Raw genomic sequence first — 20,079 nt, 5'->3', positions numbered from 1 at the left:
TGGTACTTTGTAAGGTACCTACCTCCTTTATCCTGGACAAAACATTAATGATGGCTGTGGCTTGGTTTTGCAGAGGTGTTCCTTCCAGTAGATTCTGCTGCAGGTTTTGCCTCCCTACAGGGTGTTTTCGATAGCCCTCCCCTTTCCCCAGGAATCAGAGTGTTGATGTGACACATTAGTGGCCAAATCCACAGTTTAGAAGCTGGCCCTGGGCTTCCATGCAGAAGCACATGGTCTCACACCTGACAAGCTGTCCTAGGGTTAGGGCACACGTGCTCAGTGGGACTCTCCCCAGCCCGTCGATGCCCCAGTAACTGCTTGACTGACTCAATCAACAGACAAGTTTCAAGGGACTTTGCTACAACCACCCCCCACCCCAAATGGGTCTGGGGAGGCAGGAGAAGGGGGTGAAGGGAAGGTGACCTAGATCCATACGAATAACAGCAGTGTCCAAAGGAGCAGCCAGGGCCAACGTGTCACCTTAGGGGTAACCTGCAGGACCCCGGATCTTCATGTGGCAGATGTGAGGGGGGAATTAGGCTCCAAATGACTTTGGCATGAAGCAGTCGCCACTGTTTGCTTAAGTCCGTTTTAGAAAAGGCAGCGCTGTAGGTCTGAAAGAAGACTCGTTACCCTTCTCTGAATGAATAAAGCCTGAATTTAGGAAGTTTGCCTCTTATTTGGTAGAAGAGGTGCCCTTGTACATCTTTTGAAAACAAAGACACAGGACTAAGAGATTCAGGAGAAAAAAAAGCCTGACCATGGCAGGATGGAAGGAAAAGTATGAACATTTATACAAATCTCCAATTAGTCCAGGATCATCGACAAGCCCGGGTTATTAACGGAACGGACTGAAGAGGTGCTTAAATCGAAAGAGTGATCTGCACCCGGGGTCTAGCTGAACATCTGCTGTCAAAGCAGTAAGTTAGACATCAGTGTTGCTTGGGAGTCCTTGTCCCATTCCACCCCAAAATAGCCTTGTTTATTCATTCACAGGAAGTGTAAGCGGAAGCCAACTATTGCCCAGAGGCATGTTCTTCTGATGAGGACGCCACCTGGGATAGGCTCATCCCAGTTGTCTCCAGGACCTCCCATTCATCCTACGCCCTTTACTGGGGGCCCATGGCATGCAGACTCTGTTCTAGGTGCTGGGATAAGCAGCGGACACTGGATAAAGTCCCTGCCCCAATGACATGTCTTTAGCCCCACCCTCGCCTCCTGATGAGGTGACACTTTCCTAGCCTGTAAAGGCATCTGCATCTGCCATGGAGTCCAGTGAGCCGTCCTGCATAGCGGGTCTGCATGGACACCACAGCTTCACCGGGGGGTCTGTGGTCTGGAAAAAAATTCTGTGGGGACTGGACAGGCTCTCTCTGTTTGGCGGTGCTCCAGTCTCGCTCTCTACTGGAAGCACACGCAGGAATCCACCAGCACTCGCAGGGAGACATGTGTTTCTCTCTGCCGCACAGGAGTGGGCGGTCTGCTCAGACCTGCTGGTGGGACCGGAAGTAAACACCTCAGGGACTTCCTTCGCTGCAAGGCAGGGGCAGGGCACCTCCCTGCTCCCTCGAGGACCCCCTGGCCCAACACCAGAGATGAGAAGGTCTGTGACGGGGCAAGCATGGCCTGTTATGTAAACGTCCTGTTCCCCGCCCAGCCCAGATTTAAAAGTAGGAAGCTGAGCTCCCACAGTCATGCTGACTAGGGCTACGTGTAGCACTGGGTTTTGTTCAGCTAAAATGTGGTGTGGATTCGGCGTGCTGGCAGGGAGCCCCGTGTGGGGGAGAAATGAGAAGCTAAGGGTGCTTTCTGCTTTATTGCTCACGGCCCTGCAGACGCGAGCTGAACAGCACATGCTGGCACGTTCTGGGAGCTGGAGTGAGCTTTCTATCCCAGTAGCTGACACTGCTCCAGATAGTCATTGTAGGAGGAATCAAATGTGACAGTTCCACGGTATCGAACAAGGGAGAAGTGACAGTGGAGAATATCAGCTGACGGAGCAGGGGCCACTGCAGCCGGGAAGGTTGACCAACGACATTTGCAGCCCAGGGCCCCACAGACAACGCACTGAAATGGCATGACCCCCTGAGAAACCAAACTCAACCTTCTAGTGATCAAAGACATACAAATTAAACAACCAATTTTATTAAGTGCCAGATGGATGTGCGGTTCCATTTCAAAACGCCGAGGAACCAGTGTGACTTCCTGCTGGGGGCAGGGTGGGATTTGCTGGGACACGCCCACACTCCTCCGTCTCCCCACCACCGACAGCCACTCCTGAGAACCTGACTGTCCACCTGCAGGCCTCCGTCCATGTCACAGCCCCATGTGGAACCTCCAGTCCTCAACATCAATGTCACAGCCACAGGCTGGAATCAACAGTCCACCACTTGGGGTACAGGAGGTGATAAGAAACACTCCAGGGTCTCCTCTCGGCCTAAGGAGGGGTGTCCTCTGTCACTTATCAGCGAGGCAGTGGACAAGCGTCTACCTTAACAGAAACTCACGCCTCCCGTCCGGCTACAGCCAACAACAGGACCAAGGCAGAACTCTCAGAAGGCTAGGTTCCACCCTGCCACTGGGGACCTGCCACAGTGGCCATTTCAGTGGAGCCAAGAACGAAGAGAAGGTCAGGACCCAAGTCACAAATCCAAGCTGCACTGTTTGTTTCTTTCTAGGACTGCGGGGCAGAGCAGACTTCTCTGTGTCGTGGCACACAAGTTGAGAGAAACAAATTCTCCCTCCATTTATACAGCCATAGAGACTGTTTTCCAAAGACATGCAGAACACAAGGTGTTGTGGGGAGGCGGGGTGGGGGGGGAGGCTCTGAGTCTGCAGAATTCTAAAGAAGATAGCTTCCCTACACTGTGCTTTACATCCTGTGCCTATCTTGTCCGTAATATTGCAGTAGCTATGTAAGGTTGCCAGGTGAGTACCGGAAATACCAGGTATCACTTTGTCAAGTAAATGACTGTCTAACTGCTGGGCTGCACCCCTAAGACTACCACGAAATACTGGCTGGAGACTGTGTTTGAAAAAATAAATTTAATTAAAAGAAGAAGAAAATAGTTTCATCCTACACTCCAGACAGACCTGCTTGTTAGCAATCCTTGGCGGCTGCCGTTCGTCCATCCCAAAGCTTCGTGTTGGGCCAAGAAACGCAAACTCACTTCGAGCTGGGCTCAGCGGGAGTGCTCCTCACCGGATGGCTCAGGCTCGTGACCACGTGGGCAGCAGGGGCCCGCGTGGGGCCCGGGGCGGTGGGGAACAGGAAGGGAGCACTCCGAAATGGCAGAGGGCTCCTTCCAGCCCCAGCCGTACCCGGGCAAATGCACGCATGGGCATCTTTCTGTCTCAGCTGTACCGAAACAGGGCGGGTGCCTGGCTGTGAGTGATGAACTGGGGCTTCGACAGAGACCGGGACATCTGTGTATACCACTTGCCATTAGTGTTGGTATGATACAATCCCACGCAGTGTGGGGAGGAGGCATCCGGGGCAGAAGGACGTCCCTAGCTCCACCCGCGGGACTGTTCTCACACCTACAACAAGGGCAAAGAGGCTGCATCGGCAGAGCTGAAGGGACACAAGCTCCAGGTTGTCTTGTGAGACACAGAAGCCCGGGCTATCCCGTGAGGCCGCTGGGCCCGTCCGTGAGCTCCGGGGAGGGCCAGTGTGAGGGAGCTGCTGCTTCGGTGGGGCCTGGCGAAGGGCCTCCTGACCGTGGGGGGCCTGGGCAGGTATGAAGCCTTGGGCCCACCATTTCCTTGGGGCTCATAAAAATGCTTTAATTTATCTTAAATTTGGAAGAAAACAGTGAACTCTCAGGTCCAGGAGCAAGTTTTAATACATAATACTAATTTATTAATCATGATACCCAAATGGTTGTAAAGTATGATTTGAAATGTTTTTAATAGTGGGGGAGGGGCAAGGAAACACACGTTCTGGGATCCAGAAAAGGCATAAATTCCCAGTCTTGTCAATCTGGGGCCCCTCTGTGAGAAGGTGTCAGTTTGGGGCCCAGCTCTTAGGGCCTGGGCAGCAGTGGCCTCATGGGCCTTGTCCCTCAGGGCTACTGATGTCCCCCCTGGACGTCAGTGAGGGCCCTGAGCAGGGCCCTGTGGGAACGCTGTTCATGACCACGTGAGACGACCTTCCCCTAGACCTCCCCAGACAATGGAGGAAACGACGGAGGGGGCTGGGTGTCTGGTCTTGTGGTTTCCTACCAGGGACTGAGGCTCGTGTGACCTCCTCGTTGGCACACAAACGAGCAGACCACGAGCCTTGGGAAATTCAGGTCACACTGTCTGTGTGACTCTGGGAAAATAACTTAACCCCTCTGAGCCTCAGCTGTGAAAGGGAGATAACATCATGTAGCTCAGGGAGAGTTTGAAGAGACCAAACTAGACAGCCTGTGTCACGTGTCTGCGTAAGGTCCAGAGCTGTCACGTCCTCCCAGACTCCGCCCCTGCACTGACTCGAGGTGGGGCCCCTACTGGGGATGGCCTGGTGGCCCAGACCCCTTTCACCATCCACTGTGCTCTTGAAACAGCTCCACGTCCCAACTGCTTGGGGGTTCGCAGAACGCGTTTTACCGTTCTTTAGCAAAAAAGTTAAACACGCTGCTCTCTGTTTCCCAGTTTTTTCCTCCTGCCAAGTAAGAACATTTTAAAGAGCAAAGGGCCCCTGTGCTCCAATCTCAGTTGCCTCCACCACACCTTCCCCAAGAAGGGATTTCAGTTTCACAAAAGGAGAACCTAACATCAGGGTACAGAATGGTCTTCACAAAGACAGGACAGTAAGCTACCTGACACTGACACTGAGAAAGTCACACACACACACACACACACACACGCACACGCAGGACCCTCCATTTCCCGTTCACCGGGGGCAGACTGAACCGTGTGTGCGAACTTGCAATAACAACAGAGCTTGCCGTTGCCTGGCTGGGAAGCGGAACACACACAGCCCTCACACATCATCTACTACCGTCGTCACGAATGCAAGTCTTCGGGAAGCGTCTAGTCTCTGCCAGGCACTGCACTAGGACCGGAAGGGGACACAGAAGTGAACGAACCACGGTCCCCGTCCTTAGAGAGCAGGAGGGGACAGGGACAGGAAGCCCACCAGCGGGGGCAGAAGACAGGTCCTGCCCTGTGCAACAGGCTGTGGACCTGCGAAGGGAACAAGCAACCTTGCTGGCCTGTGGCCTGGGCTTAGACTGGAAGCGTGGGAAAGGTGCTGAGAAACAGAGACATCGCAGAAGGGTACGTGTGACTGAAGAATACGAGGATGCAGGCCTGGGCAGTGTGACGGCGGGGCCTGCACGGGGAATGCACAGCAGCCAGGGTGTGCAGAGGATGACAAATGGGAAAAGGGAGGCAGAGAGGGGCCGGCCATTACAGCGTCCTGAATGTCAAGGTCAGGACTCTGAGTTTTGTCCCACCGGCCATTAGGTGCCACTGCAGGTCCTCGCCAGCCTTGTTATTAACAGCTGCCATTTACTGAACGTTGAGTGTGTGCTGGGCTCTGGGATACCCGCTTAGTTTACCTCCCCGCATTTAGCCCTCCTACCTGCCCTGGGATACAGGTAATACGCTCACTCTGTCCTCCGGGTGGGGAACGGAAACCTGGAGAGGTGATGGGGCTTGCCCTGAGGAGCTGGGATTTGCACCCAGGTCTGCCTGATCCCAAAGCTCAGGTTCTTTGCTGCTCTCCCTAGCTGTTCTGCCTGTCACAGGAGGGTCAGGGTCAGGGTCAGGGTCAGGGTCAAGGTCAGGGCTGGGAGAATCAGAGGAAGAGAAAAGCACAGAAAGCCATTCCTGCAACTTGAATCAGAGGACCCAGGGGTCCCAGGTGGGGCGGCTGCAGTGGGAAGGAAAGGATGAGAGGCCACCAGTTCCAGGATGGACTGAGGATGCGGGGGGAGGGAGGGGGAAGTGGGGGCAGTGGCAGGTGCTGGCTGCTGGGCTCCCCAGCTGGGTGTCTTGGAAGACACTGACCCCGTTCAAGGAGACTTAAACACCAGGAGAGAAAGAAAGATGTTCGTGAGGCTTCTGAAATAAGGAAAAACATAATACTTCAAAGTTCCTTTCTCACAACCCAAGAGACTGTTTACCAAATGTCAAAATAGGGTAGCCTCAAGTGATTTGTTCAGACTCTCTCTTGAATCCATTATTTTAAAAAAGGTTTTATTTATTTATTTTTAGAGAGAGGGGAAAGGAGGGAGAAAGAGTGAGAGAAACATCAGTATGTGGTTGCCTCTCACATGCACCCATTGGAGACCTGGCCCGAAACCCCGACTGGGAATCAAACTGGCAACCTTTTGGTTTGCAGGTTGGCACTCAATCCACTCAGCCACACCAGCCAGGGCTGAACCCATTATTTTTTTATGTCAAGTTTCCTGAGTGGGTTTGGGGGGGTGGGACACAACCTTCACAGCTGGCTGTAGTAAAAATGAGAAAAGGTGGGTCCCCCCAGTCTTCATTTCAGCCTGGAGCTAAATGAATGACCTTGAGAAGGCTGGTAGGGAGGGGTGGACATTTCTAGTAACAGAAAGATCTTTAATATGTTGAGGCCCAGCCAGTGTGGCTCAGATGGCTGGGCACTGTCCCACAAACCAAAAGGTCGCATGTTCAATTCCTGGTCATGTCTGGGTTGTAGGTTCGGTCCCCAGTTAGGGTACCTGCAGAAGGCACCCCACTGGTATTTCAATCCCTCTCTTTCTCCTTCCTTTCCCCTCCTTCTAAAGTCAAAGTAAAAAATAAGTAAGTAAATAAATAAAAACATGAACAACACAAAAGGCTGGCTTTCCTGGAGGAATTCCAGGCAGGGTGGAAAAGCCTTGTAGCAGTTCAGGTCGCCTACAAGACAAAGGGGCCACAGCTTCTCCCCTGCAGAACGCTGCTCCTGAGAGCTTTTCCGGGGGATGAGCAGGGAGAGAAGGAAGCCAGCTCAGAGCTCCTGTGGCTCTGTCCTGCACTGAGTGTGACTCTAGGCAGTACGGAATTTCACCTAGCCCTCACACCAACCGGACCAGGTTCAGGGTGTAACCCCCTCTTTAAGGGAGGAAGAAGCCGTGGCTCACCGAAGAAGACACACAGCTGGGGTCTGAGCCCAGAGGGTTTGGTCTCCAAAGTCCACGCTCCTTCCCACTGGTCATATCACACCCTGACATGTGCATAATTGCCGGGACCCAGTGGACTGTGGAAAGTGGTGATGGAATAGAATTGAATAGAATCATCAGATCAGAGAACAACAGATCAGCGAGAGAAAGGCCTAATGCGGGGAGCCCTCAGGTGGCTCAGACATCGGTCAGAATGAGGCCACTGATATGACACACCAACAGCCAAGCCACACAAGACAGCTGGAGTGACTAGCCGGTGTTCCCAGCCTCACCGAGGCCGCCTGGGCTGGGGCCGCAAGCACAACCGGAGTGAGGAAGAATGGGGTCTCTAAGAGCACCCGCGCTCGGTGGGACCCAGAGTCCCCAGGCAGCTGCCCACGACTTTTCGGTCCCAGGTTGCAGGTGCGGTCTGGGCGTCAGGGAAAGCTTCTTTCCAACTCACAGAGCAAGCAAGGAAATTTGTCCAAAGGCCCTCATGTCGTGTATTTTTTTCCTTTTCAAAGGTAAGAAAAGAAACCCCATATGTCCTCCTAAATAGCTGACAGAAATCTGCTAGAGAAATTCGGCGGAAACATGTCTCGGTGCTCAGGAAACATAAGGCGCCCGGCGGTGCCTCCACAACCCGTCAAAACACGTTCTCCACCGACAGACTCACGTCCCCGAAGAGCGGCTTGACGCAGGAGCGCGGCACAGAACCGTGGAAAGAAACTGGAGCACAAACCTAATAAATTAGCATACGTAATAACCTGAAACCAAGCACCACCCGGCTTAGACAAGGAACCTATAGGAGTGGTTTCTTAACACACTTAGGTTTTGATGGGCAGGCCATTTATGAAAGAAATGAGATTTTGAAAAATGATTATAGAAATGGATTTTTAAAGGTGTGCTGTTTGCAGTTCAGTCCCTGAATTAGACCCACTGGTCTGTGTGTTTTCCGGAGGTCGTTTTCCTGCTCTCCCTGGGTGGAGTCCCTGTTGTTTCACGTGGGTCCCCTGCCCAAGGCCACCAAGGACCTGGGGAGGGTGAGAGAGGAGGAGCATGCTGGGGGCTGTGACCTTTGACCGAACCTTCCCCACAGGCGTAGAGCAGGCAGACTTCCCTTCTAGTCTGAGGAGGTGTCCTGGTCCTCCGCATTTTTTTGCTTTTGTATATTGGCTATTCCTCAGGGGGCGGAAAAACGGTCCCTGATTCCTACTGGAAACCAGGGCCCACACTCAGCTCTGAAGTCTGACGAGACATGAAACCACCTTCCCCATTGACTAGGAAAGGAGGTGGCATGTGGCAGCCCGGGGGACTCGTGAGGTCCCCCTCGTCACTCCTCTGCTGAAACCTCTCCAGGTGCTTTATTCTTCGCCTGGCCCGCCTGGCCCACGTGGCCCTGCCTCCCTGGCCCCTGTCACCGCCCCACCGCGCTCCCCTCGGCCACCCTGCTGCAGCCTCCTGGATCTCCAGCCTGTTCCCTGAAGCTGTCAAGGTCATTTTCACGGTAAGGCCTTGCATGTGCTCCTCTGTCCGATGAACTCGGCCTTCAGATTTTTACCCGACTTTTTCTTTCTTGTCCTTCAGGCCTCAGTCTGCAGGACACTTGGTCAGAAAGGGCCAGACCATCCGGGACTCAGCCTCCTTCCAACTCGCCTCCATCACTGTCCTGCTTAGCCTTCTTCTTAGCGCTTGTCACCACCTGACATCTTCCCCTGGACGTGTGTACACACCCATCTGCTGTCTCCTTGGACAGACGGTGCGTTCTGAGAGCGAGCGAGCAGGGAGCTTCCCTCTCTTATTCTGGCCGCATTGCAGCTCTTGGTCCAACAGTTATTTGTTGCCCGGATGCTGAATGGACAGGGACTCAAACTCCCGAGGGAAGTGGGACATGTCCTTCTTCACTGTCCTGTACGTGTCACTGGGCCCGAAAACCAGCAAGATCCACCGGTTCCTTCGCTGGAGTGAAAATTAAGGACTTACCCACTCACTGTCCTCCCCTCCCTGAAGGAACATTTGTCCCAACAGCATCTGTTAGGAAGTGATCTGGTCACAACCAGAGGTGAGCAGTGGGTAGAAATCATAAGATAAATAGTGAGTCCGATTTTTGTATGTCCTGGACTGTACTCTGGACCGTTTCATTGCATCTATCATCAATATTCACAAATCTAATTATTACACCTTTAAAATGAAATGTACTATCTTAATAGATGGGTCTTCTTCACTCTTTTATTTTTTCTGAACATTTCTAAGTTATTCTTGATTTTATTCTATCAGAGGATTTAAAAAATCCTTTTGGAAAATTAAAATATATCTGGTTTGGATTTTGATTTGAATTCCATCAAACCCCTCCCTTAATTTCGGAAGAATTCATCTTTCCACTATCTTTGCCACTAGCAAACTGCTGGATTTCTTGGAGATCGCCAGTTCTCGCGTTAAGTTTAATTTCATATTCTTTGCTGCTGTTATGGACGGAATGAGTTTCTACTTTGCCCTTCCGCCCCACCCCCCCAATCTGGTTTGAGATTCCTCTGCATATTCAGTCGATGGCACATTAATGGCTAAACTAGAAAGTCCCGCGTGGGGTCCAGCGTAAATCTCAGAACCACTTCGGCTGTGCTGTGCAATTATGTGGATTTATGAGCAGACCTGCTACTAACAGACCTTTTCTTCGAATAGACTGAATTTTATTTTGCCCTTATTTGCAAGGCTGCAGAATTCTCTGATGGACGCTGTATCTCAGCGTATCTCAGGTACACGTGTGTGAGCTCTGATTCTCCCCAGGTCCTTATTGTTGCCTGGGGACCCTTCAGATTCCTCCACGTTATTCTCTCTCCCATTCTGTGTGATAGCTATTCAAACCCTCTCCCCTGTCCTGAAACCCCGATCCCATCATCCCTGTACGTTCTGAAGACAAACCTGCCTTCCAGTCAGAGAGCCAGAGAGAGGAGGGAAGAGCATAGAACACAAAAGAAAACCTCCTCGACCCCCTGACGTCACCTCCACCCACTTACGGGTACCTGGACCAGTCTGTCTTTGCTGTTCCAATGACTAGGTCCCACCTGTTTTCTGGAACCCACCCCCTCCACTTCCTCAAGGGTCCCTGTTGTTGGCAGTTAGGTTGTTTTGGCCTTTTCCTATAGTACGAATACAATGCGTAATGAACTGATTGTGATACTCCTGGCTGCTTGCCCATGGCTTACCCCTTAGGACAAATGAATGGACATATGAGTGTTGGACCAAAGGCTGTGCCCACAGTGATGGCTTTGAGTCACCAAGCTGGTTGTTCAGGAGTGAGCTCTTTAACTCCCATAGATGTGTGAAAATTCCAGTTTTCCTCTTGTTACTAACTTCCAGTTCCATACCGTAGCGGTAGGAAAAGACACTAGGCATGATGTCCGTCTTCTTCAGTGTGTTAAGGTCACGGAATACCGTGACCTAGCATATGACCCATCTTGGAGAATGTGTTGTGTGTGTTGCAGAAGCGGGTGTCAATGCATCCTGCTGCAGTCGCCTGCAGTGTCCTGTGTGTGTCCGTGAGGGCCGTCTGCCACCCAGTTTAAGCGCAGCGCTTCCTTAGTGCCTGCTCGTCTGGATGAGCTACTGAAAGTCTCCTACTCTCCATTTCTCCCTTGAGACCTGCTAGCGTTCGCTGCAAATATTTAGGTGCTCTGTTGTTCGGTGTATGTGTGTGATCGTTATAGCCTCTTGACGAATGACCCCTTTATCCGTATATAATCACTGTTTTGGTCAGCTTTTGAGTTAAAGTCTGTTTCATCTGACGCAAGTACAGCTACCCATGCTCTCTTTTAATTTTCACTTGCACGGCGTATCTGTTTCCGTCCCTTCGCTTTGGGTCTCTGTGTGTCCTTAAAGCTGAAACAGATCTCTTGTAGACACACAGCTGGGTCTTCTTCTTTTGTAAAATTTTTCCTTCTTCACTTATATTTTTTAGAGAGAAAGGAAGGGAGGGAGGAAGAGAGGAAGATGAACACTGATGCAAGAGAAAAACATCCATTGACTGCCTTCCACATGTGCCCCAACCAGTGATCGAACCTGCAACCGAGGCATGTGCCCTGACCAGGAATCGAACTGGTGACCCTTCGCTTTGCAGGATGGTACCCAACCAACTGAGCCACACCAGTCAGGGCTTCTTCTTCTTCTCTTTGAATCTATTCAGCTACTCTATATCTTTTGATTGGAGAATTTAATCCATTTATATTTAGAGTGATTATTGATGGATAGGACTTTATAATGCCATCTTTTCATTGTTTTTCTGGCTGTTTTGTTTTTCTCTTATTCTTTTCTTCCTCTCTCCTGTGGTCTTCCCAAGTTGATGACTCCCCATTTTTCCACCATCAGGGGTGTGCTGGAACTTCTCCGCCAGACTCCTGGACTTCCACCAAGGCTCCCTTGTCCATGGGTCATTGTGTTACTCAGTGTTCTCCGGGGGCTCCCGGGCCATGGCCAAGAGGGGCTGGAGTTGGTTCACAGGCCACTTCAGGGTCCAGAGTCATGGCTGGGGTCTGTACACCCATGATCTGATGCATGGGTGAGCAAGAGTCCTCCAGGGAGTGTCCACATAAAAATCGTTGTCATTCTTTACACTTTCATGGAGAGAGGGGTTACAGCTTTCATTGAAAACCTAAAGAGGTCTGCAGCCCTCAAAAGGCTCACAGCTGCTGTTGCTGGGTTTTTAATCTTTGTTTGTTTGTTTTTTTGTTTGTTTTTATCAGAAATGGTGGCTTAACTTTATCAGCTGTTGTTTGAAATTAATTCTGCACTTGACATTTATGAATTTCCTACTTTATGTCCAATACCAATTTAGGAACTTAACAACATAACCATGATTTTCCCCTTTTACTTGCAAATATAATGGAAAATATGAATTTTCTAAAAAGTGACATGATTACATTCCTAGGCTAAATCCTACCTGGCCATTGTAAATTATTATTTTATTATATAGTTGGGAACAATTTGCTAGCACATTGAGAATATCTGAATGTTTATTAACCAGTGAATTAGTATGTAAATTTTTGGTGATGAATTTTGGATCCAATTCAGACCAAGGTTTTAAAGAAATAAAATAAACTTGAATGCTTTCATAATTTTTTAATGCTAAAGAACAATTTAAATAGTATGGGAGTGATTAGTACCATGAACACTTGATGGATTTTACTGGCAGAGACTCTGAATCTAGCCTCTTTCTGAGGAATAATTCTTTAACTGCTTTGCCAACTTCCTCCATGGTCTGTTCAGGTTGTATAACACTTCCAGAGACAGATTTGCTCCTTCTTTGGAAACGGTACTTAAAAAACAATTAGCAATACCAAATTACTCACCTATAATTAAAAAAATCTTAAAGCTACACATAGGTCTTATTTTTTCAAGCATATGCACACGCTATTTTAATTAACAAAGTACATATTTATGTAAAAGCATTTACATTCACAACTCTTTGTCACGTATTTATTTCATCAACAGTAAAATATTGTGATGTTCAAGACGTTTTTTGATGTTTACAATGAGGTCTCATCCAGGAAAAACTCTTTAGGGTTTTACTGTATTGCTTTGAGATGGATATTCTTAATCAGAATTATCTGTTTCCTTGAGAATTTTTACAGTATAATATGTATTAAATTTTTCCAAGGACCATTTTGGCATTCTTTGAGATTGTGACCTGCTTTTAAAAAATAGTACATACTAAATGAAGTTTCCTGCTATTAACTTTATATTTGCATCTTGAGAATAAGTATACTACTTACAGCTTGGGATTCTTTTTTTAAAAAAAGATTTTATTTATTTATCTTTAGAGGAGAAGGGAAGGAGAGAGGGAGAGAAATATCAATGTAGGGTTGCCTCTCTTGTGCCCCCTGCTGGGAACTGGCCTGCAACCCAGGCATGTGCCCCTGGGAATCGAACCGGGATCTTTTGGTTTGCAGGCCCGTGCTCAATCCACTGAGCTACACCAGCCAGGGCTTGTGATTCTCTTAATATTGCAAAATTTAGGTTGCTAGTATTTTATTTGGGACTTTGGTACATGTGTTTGTAGTTGAGTCCTTCCTTCCTTCCTTCCTTCCTTCCTTTCCCTTCCTTTCCTTTCCTTCCTTTCCTTCCTCTCTTTCATTTTTCTATTCTCTCCACCCAGACTGTTTTTCAAGAGCACAGGCCTACACATTCTGCAGACCTTCAGACATACAGTTTCTTTTTTGTTTTCTCTCTTCTCTTACCTCCCACCATCCCCTCTCCTTAGGGGGGTCTTACTTTTGGGCTTTAGCGGGGTCAGAGCTCTCACCTGGGAGCCTTGTTTTCTAGACCCTTCTCCTTACAACTGTCTAGAGCGACTCTGTCTTTCTTCAAACCCCACCTGTCCAATACCCCATGCTACTGCTGTGGGCGATGCAACATCAGTTTCTCCTGACCCTTCAGTTAGCACCTGCAGTTTACGGAGGCATGATGGAAGCTCTGCATTGGAGTTCTGGCCAGCCTTTCTCTGGTTCTCAGTCCATCTTTGGCCTAGAGAGGCAGATAGTCTGCTGAAGCTGCAGTGATCCAGGACAGAACCTGGAACTCCGTCTTCCCAGACCGGCAGGCCCTCCCCCGCCTCTCTGCACACAGGACACAGCTGTGGGAATGAGGGAGGCCAACGACCACAGCAAATGTGCCCCCGACCTGTCCCAGCGCTGTGCCTAAGAGCCGCAGCTGTAGGCGGACAGCTAGCGCTTGTCTTTGTCCTGGGCGACCACAGTCACACAGAGAGTGAGGAAAGAGGTGTTGGTTCTGCCACAGGCATTCGGGCTACGGCATCAGTGGAGTTCCTACGACACAAGTGAGTACCTGACACCACGTTCACTTCAGCACCGGCTGAAGGTGCAGACACACTTCTGAAACACAGGGCTACCTGGATGGAGGACAGTGACACCGCCTGTGGATGGCGAGTTACTTTACAAGGGTGGGACACACATGGACAAATTGTCAAATTGAGACAAATTGAGTTTATGGTGACCCTGTGCTGTGAACAAATGGTTGTTCACAAGCACAGGAAACTTCAGAAACCCAAGGCTCAGGGTTTGCTCGGACAACAGTTGACACACCTGTCTCCCTGACTGCCAACCGGGACTGCGTTTCCCCGAGACCCGGGGTCCAGAGACGGGGAGCAGCCGTGAGAAGAGGCCCGCAGACGTCTCTTAGTTTAGTGAAGTCTCAGTACTTGGGTGAGAATTAACCCATGAAACTATAAACATGAGCGATGACAGCTGGCCTGTGTGTGACTCCCTTGTGAAAAATAAAGCACAATGACTCAGCTACTTGTGATAATAATTAGTAAACAAGGACACCTTAAATAAAAATGCCTTCAGGACACTGGAGGCACAAGTGTGGTCATAATGTAAGCATTTGCTAATTCGAGCCTTCAACAGACACTCCTGTTCCAAAAGCCTGACTCAGAGGCCATCATCTGTCCTGTAAACAGCATCGCAAGTGATTCTCAGGCCAGGAAACAAAATCCTATTTCACCCATTACTCTTAGAAACCAGAAGGGACATTTCTGACCCAACCAACAGTGAAGACTTGGCCTGGGTCCTAGGGATCAATTAAAAAACAAGGTGGACGTGGGTGTGTGGAGATGCTGGGAGCAAGTTCAAGGACTTGGGAGAGCAAGGGCAGCTCTAGCTGCCCAGTGGGGAAACGACTGGAGAGGCCAAGAAGAGCACAGAGGGGCAGGGAGAAGGGTTCAGAGGTAGTGTACACACAGCGGGCGAGGGGGGACTGGCAAGTTCTAGGGCAGTGACCTAAGACCTTGACCCAAGTCCACAGACTAAGCTTGTAAATTGCATGGTTGTGTTTCAAACTCAGCCTAATCCTGAGGCCTATGTCTATACTCTTTGGCTTCTAAATAATACTCAGGAAAGCCTGAATTCCTGTTTTCCTTTCAGCAGAGTAGCCCATGCCTGGTGGAGAAAAATATATTAATTATCTTTTCTGTTTGCTCCATGGATTCTCACATCCAGCAACACGGTACCTGGCTCATATTTAATTCATTGATTCATAATAGGCTGGGGGGAAAATTTAAACTTTGAGAAACCGAGCCTTTGGGGATTTTGAATAAGAGCAACTCTCCTAATTTCTTACTCTGCAAGGCAACCTGCGGGGAAAGGGGGGCTTGAGTAAGTGGCCAGGACCTTCCCCCTGTGGCTCCTCCATTCTCTGTTCTCATTCTGCCCAGGAGAACACAGCGAAGATCGGTGGCTGTGCCTTCAGAGGGTGGGGCTAGAGGCAGATGAGGGCTGGCAGCGCCCGACTCGGGGGGCTGTCCTGCCACTGGCGAGGCGTGCGCTCTGGAGCCTTGGGAATACCAAGGCGGTAGGATGCAGAGCCATTGTAAGAAATAACGGATATTCCTCAGTGACCGTGTGGCCCTTGTCTCCAGCAGACAAATGAGACTGTAAATGGGCATCACTTAAAGTCACAGAGAGGGTCAGAGCTCATGACCAGAGAGGAAGCAGTGGGTTGGAGCCCACACCCCAGAGAGAAGCTGCCCGCGAAGGCTGAGCTCTGCTCTCCAAGCCACAGACACACCCAGGGAGAGATGCGTGTACCACCCACAGGCAGAGGGCCCTGCCAGCTTGATGGCTCTGTGGGGTGGGGCGGGGTGGGGATAAGTGGAAGGCAGAGTCTGAGATCCTGAAGGACAGGGGCTCAACCATGGAGGATGGTCCCCACTTCCCTCCGGGCCTGCTCTTGACCACCTGTGGTCATTCTGAGGCCGTCCTGGCTATTCCCTAGCACCCCAACTTGGCTGTTAAGCAGATGAAGGGGCTTATTCATGCATGCATGTGGGTTACCAGTCACTTGCTGGCTTACATGGCATCATCTCAAAACAAGAGCAAACGGATCGCAAGTACAAAGAAATCTAGATATTTCCAGACAAGAGCTTATCTGGGTTACAGAAGAGACAGCTTGTCGTAAAGGAAGGAGCTGATGGTTTTGGACCACATGGCTTTGTGGGGCAGCCCCAGCTCTGACACCCACGAGCTGTGAGCCTGGGCTAAGTTCCTTCCTGTTAACCTCAGTTGCCTCATTTGCAAAAGAAGCTGTATCTACACCAAAGACGTTTTATTAAATGAACTCAGCAGTTCGAGCAATGCATGAGGCACAGATGAGACAGTTGACTAGTGTCAGCTTCTCCCCCTCCACCGGAGGCATCAGGGGTATCCCCCCACGACAGTGGCCAAGGGCGGCACAGGCGTGTTTGGAGAAGCTGTCGAGGGAACCCGGGCACAGGCTGGAGGCGGGGAGGCCAGGATCCCTTTCTTCAAGCAGCTGAGCCTCTCTTCTGTGGTTTTCCAACTAAGGCACTTTGAACTCAGGGGCTGGGGAGTGGGGCGGGGAAAATGGGAAGAGGGTGGGGCTGAGGCTCAGCGTCTGGGGCTTTGGGGCCCCTGGGAGTAGCAGTGTTTTTAATCTGTCTACTACTCTGGGACTCCACATAAGGATTCTGAGGCCAAGACAAACAAAGCCCGATTCGAAAACCGCGGAGATAAATGATCCAGGAGGCCACGTGCACACACAGACCACGGCCCGAGGCTTCGTTGTTGACCAAAAGAGGGACAGCTCAATGCTCCCAATCTATAGGCAAAATGCCTCAAGGGAGGGTGAGGGACCCTGTTCCTTGCCCATGAGGGAGGCTGTGGGCATGAAGTTACAGACTGGAGACCAAAGGGCCGTGTTAATGAAGGACAGTCAGCAGGAGATGAGAAGTGTTGGAAGGCTTCCATGAAACGCAATGCTGATTTCCTGACTGAGTCACTCAGGTCTAACCAGAAGGGCTCCTGCAGGCTCCCCGAAGTGTATGGGGGAGACCATTTTAGAGAGAGCTCTGTGGGCCCCCCCCATCTCTGTGAAAATGCAGAATCTTTCCCCAAACCCCAGCTGCAGGAACCGCACTGTCTGCAGGCAGGTCCACAGCCCTTACCTTCATCAGCTCTTCCTGGACGCTCTGGCTGTTGTCTTCAGAGGACAGACTTTCCTTCTGGTTCTCAGACTCCGTCTTGGACTCCGACTCCTGATCCTCCCCCGACGAGGTCTCCTTCTCGCTCATTTTCACTGCCAACTCGAACAACTTGTTCCTCACTCTGTCCTCCGAGGTGTCTGCACCGGTCTCGGGGTGCTGAGCCTCAGCGTCGAGGTCGCTCTCTGATAAATCACCTGACACCTGAATGAAAATGGGAATCATGAGCTGAGGACACCTCTGCTACAGGCGCATGACTTGTTGTCCCCAGTAACACCCAGCGAAGGATCGATGCAGAAGGGAACAGACCTGTGACCTGCTCTGTGTCCTCTACAGATGGGCGTTCACTTTTTACTTCTCTTTTCTCACACACACCCATCTTGGCCCTCTGTGGAAGGGGTCAGGCAGATGAGCACGTATACCCAGAAACACCTGGGAAGTCATCAGTGCTTTTCATTCACCAAACGCTTCCTGGGCTCCCAGCCTGGGCGGCGCTGTGCTGGTGCTGATGAGGCCAGGCTGAACACCCTGGCTTGCTCTTAGTGAAGCAGCCACAGTGATGCCTCCTCTACTAACTGTCACCATGGTGACTGCAGAGACGATGGGGGGGTGGGCAGGAGGGGTGCTCTGATAGCCCACCCAGGGGCACTTGCTAGTGTTGGGGGCAGGGAAGTCTTCCTTATGGAAGGGATGTTTGAGTTGAGATTCAAACTATAGCAGTTACCCAGCTGAAAGAGAGAGAGAGGGAAGAACAGGACTCTAGGGCCAAGATTTTGAGATGGAGCAAGGAAGGAAGGAATCCTGTATGATCGTCCCGTGATAATTACATAGCGTAGTGATCACCTTGATGGCTCCTGCTACCCACTTGGTGAGTACCTCCTTAGCTCCTTCAGTGAGTAAACCCCTGGCCAGGCCTGGGGAACTCCAGGAGGACACGGAGGCTCTGCCCATCACTTTATCCTTGACCTTGACTTGGATGGATGTCTATGGAATGTTAACATAACCCTCAGCGCACTATCAGGGTCTCTTAGACCCAATTTTAGTTTTTTGAGTTTCCTCTTCGAGTTGTTCAAACTCTTTATAAGGCTTGATATTTCATGGCTTTTAGTATTTCATGAAGGGCCTCCAGGGAATAAAGAGAAAATTGACTTATATTTTAAATAAAATATAACTCATTCTATTTTGCATTTACTCTATGGGTACGTTGGGCCCTTTTAAAAATCTAAGGTGCACGATGGGATCTTTGTGATCTTATTTTTCCTAACTTTTGAAATATTTTGCTATTGCACCATCTTGGGAAATATCTTTCATTATTACTCATCAGTTATTCTCAATTACGCTCAAAGAGACTCAGACAATCTTACAGAAGAATAGAATTGCCCAGAAGGATGACTCAGTAGTGAAATCAATCATCACCATTTTGAGTTTGCTTTTCGGCTCATCGAGTACAGTTGAGAATTCAAAATTTCTCAATGGCAGAGAGAAGAAACTGACAGAGAACAACCCTTTGTGATTATTTGGTGACTCAGATGAATTTGAAGTGGGGCACAGCCATCTAGACTTCGACAACAGTGTCCAAGTTGATTGTGGACCCAACACCCCAGACCGAGAGTCTTCCGATGATCGTGTCTGAGGCGAATTATCTTCAACTCGAGAATCAGTGAGTACACGGTGTAAGAATGGGGACAGGAGTGCGGTGTTTTCATTTAGTAAGTCATTCCACAGAGAGGGCTTTATCCCACACGTTTTGCAACCAGAATCTGGACCATCCTGTGTTTCTAAAAAATGTGCAGCATTCTTTCGTTCTTAATGGTATTGGTGCATCACATTGGCTGGACACAGTTTATAATGGAGCGAATGCGAAGGGCAGCTGATGCCAGAAAGGCGATTAGAAGGACACAGGTTGTCCAAATGGAAAACAATCACTGGACTGATGGGTGAACAAGGTCTACTCGCAGGTCCTTGAAAGGGGAGAACAATTTCCATATAGAGACATGAGGCCAGGCATTCTCAGTGAGGACGTAGCAGGACCAACCAGACCCAGGACAGGGGAGCCTGCTTGGCACAGTCAGAGGAAAACGGCCTAGAAGTGGAGAGCGTGAGAAGCTCGGGGGTTGGGAGAACGTGGGCCTGGAGCTGACTGCCGGCGCTAAGCATCAGCCCAAGGAATTGAGCTTTTCCCAGCGAAGAATTTGGTTGCTCCTGTTGCGTTATGCACTAGATCAGCCGGAAAGGCAGCAACGGGCCGCAAACCCGCACCTGGTGACCCTCTCTCATCACCTCACTCGACGGACTTACACGCCCAGCCGTCGATTCATCTTAACATTGCTTTGCTCCACTTTGGCGTTCGCCCATTTTTCTATCATATAAGAACTTTTGAAGAATTAGTCCATGGCGATTCAGTCCATACCCGGCAAACATGCACTGGGTGCCTACTATGTGCTGGGCCCTGGGATGGGCACTGAAGCTTGAAAGCGAGAGGGCCGATGTCCCTGCTCTGGTGGAGGTCACGGTCTGAGGGAGGGACGGACACCCAGCTGGGTGTTGTGCTGCACTGGGGTTCAACACACACACAGGGAGGGTCTCACGGGGGGGCCCCCTGGTTGGTTGGAGGGAGTGTCGTCGGGGAAGCGGAATTGGGACAGGTGAGACCCGAGCAGAACCCTAAAGGATGGAATCCTAAAAGCTGTAAGGACAGACCTCACATTTCATTTGAATTGAGCGTTGCATCACTGCTGAGTGACGGCCTCAGAGTCCCGTAAGGACCTGTCATCGTGCGCACGGGGACCCGACACCCTGGAGGTGCAACGCCATGAATGTGGTGGAAGCGTCACTATCAAAAGCCACCAGAGCTTCCACACTAACTGGGTGATATTTGGCCACGTAACAGTTACGAGGTCGATGCACAAAGACTTGCATAAACTTTGATACAGTAAGGCCTCCCTGACGTTGCCAATAGGTTCTTGG

General features: G+C 50.3%; 1 protein-coding gene across 3 annotated transcripts in view; it reads right to left on the bottom strand.

Moving 5' to 3' along the window:
- MYRIP (myosin VIIA and Rab interacting protein) overlaps nt 1-20,079 on the bottom strand; it is a 204,581-nt gene that overhangs the window by 18,138 nt on the left and 166,364 nt on the right. For all 3 annotated transcript variants that reach the window (XM_037030385.1, XM_037030387.1, XM_037030386.1), the window contains one exon: nt 17,077-17,316. In XM_037030385.1, the coding sequence (XP_036886280.1) occupies nt 17,077-17,316 (240 nt within the window). The remainder of the gene's footprint in view (nt 1-17,076; nt 17,317-20,079) is intronic.

Source organism: Sturnira hondurensis, unplaced genomic scaffold (genome assembly GCF_014824575.4).
Source record: "Sturnira hondurensis isolate 20B ecotype Veracruz unplaced genomic scaffold, ASM1482457v3 Scaffold0020787, whole genome shotgun sequence".
In the NCBI taxonomy this organism is placed as follows: Eukaryota; Metazoa; Chordata; class Mammalia; order Chiroptera; family Phyllostomidae; genus Sturnira; species Sturnira hondurensis.
Note: the sequence above shows the minus strand (reverse complement) of the source record. Positions and strands in the feature narration are given on the sequence as shown.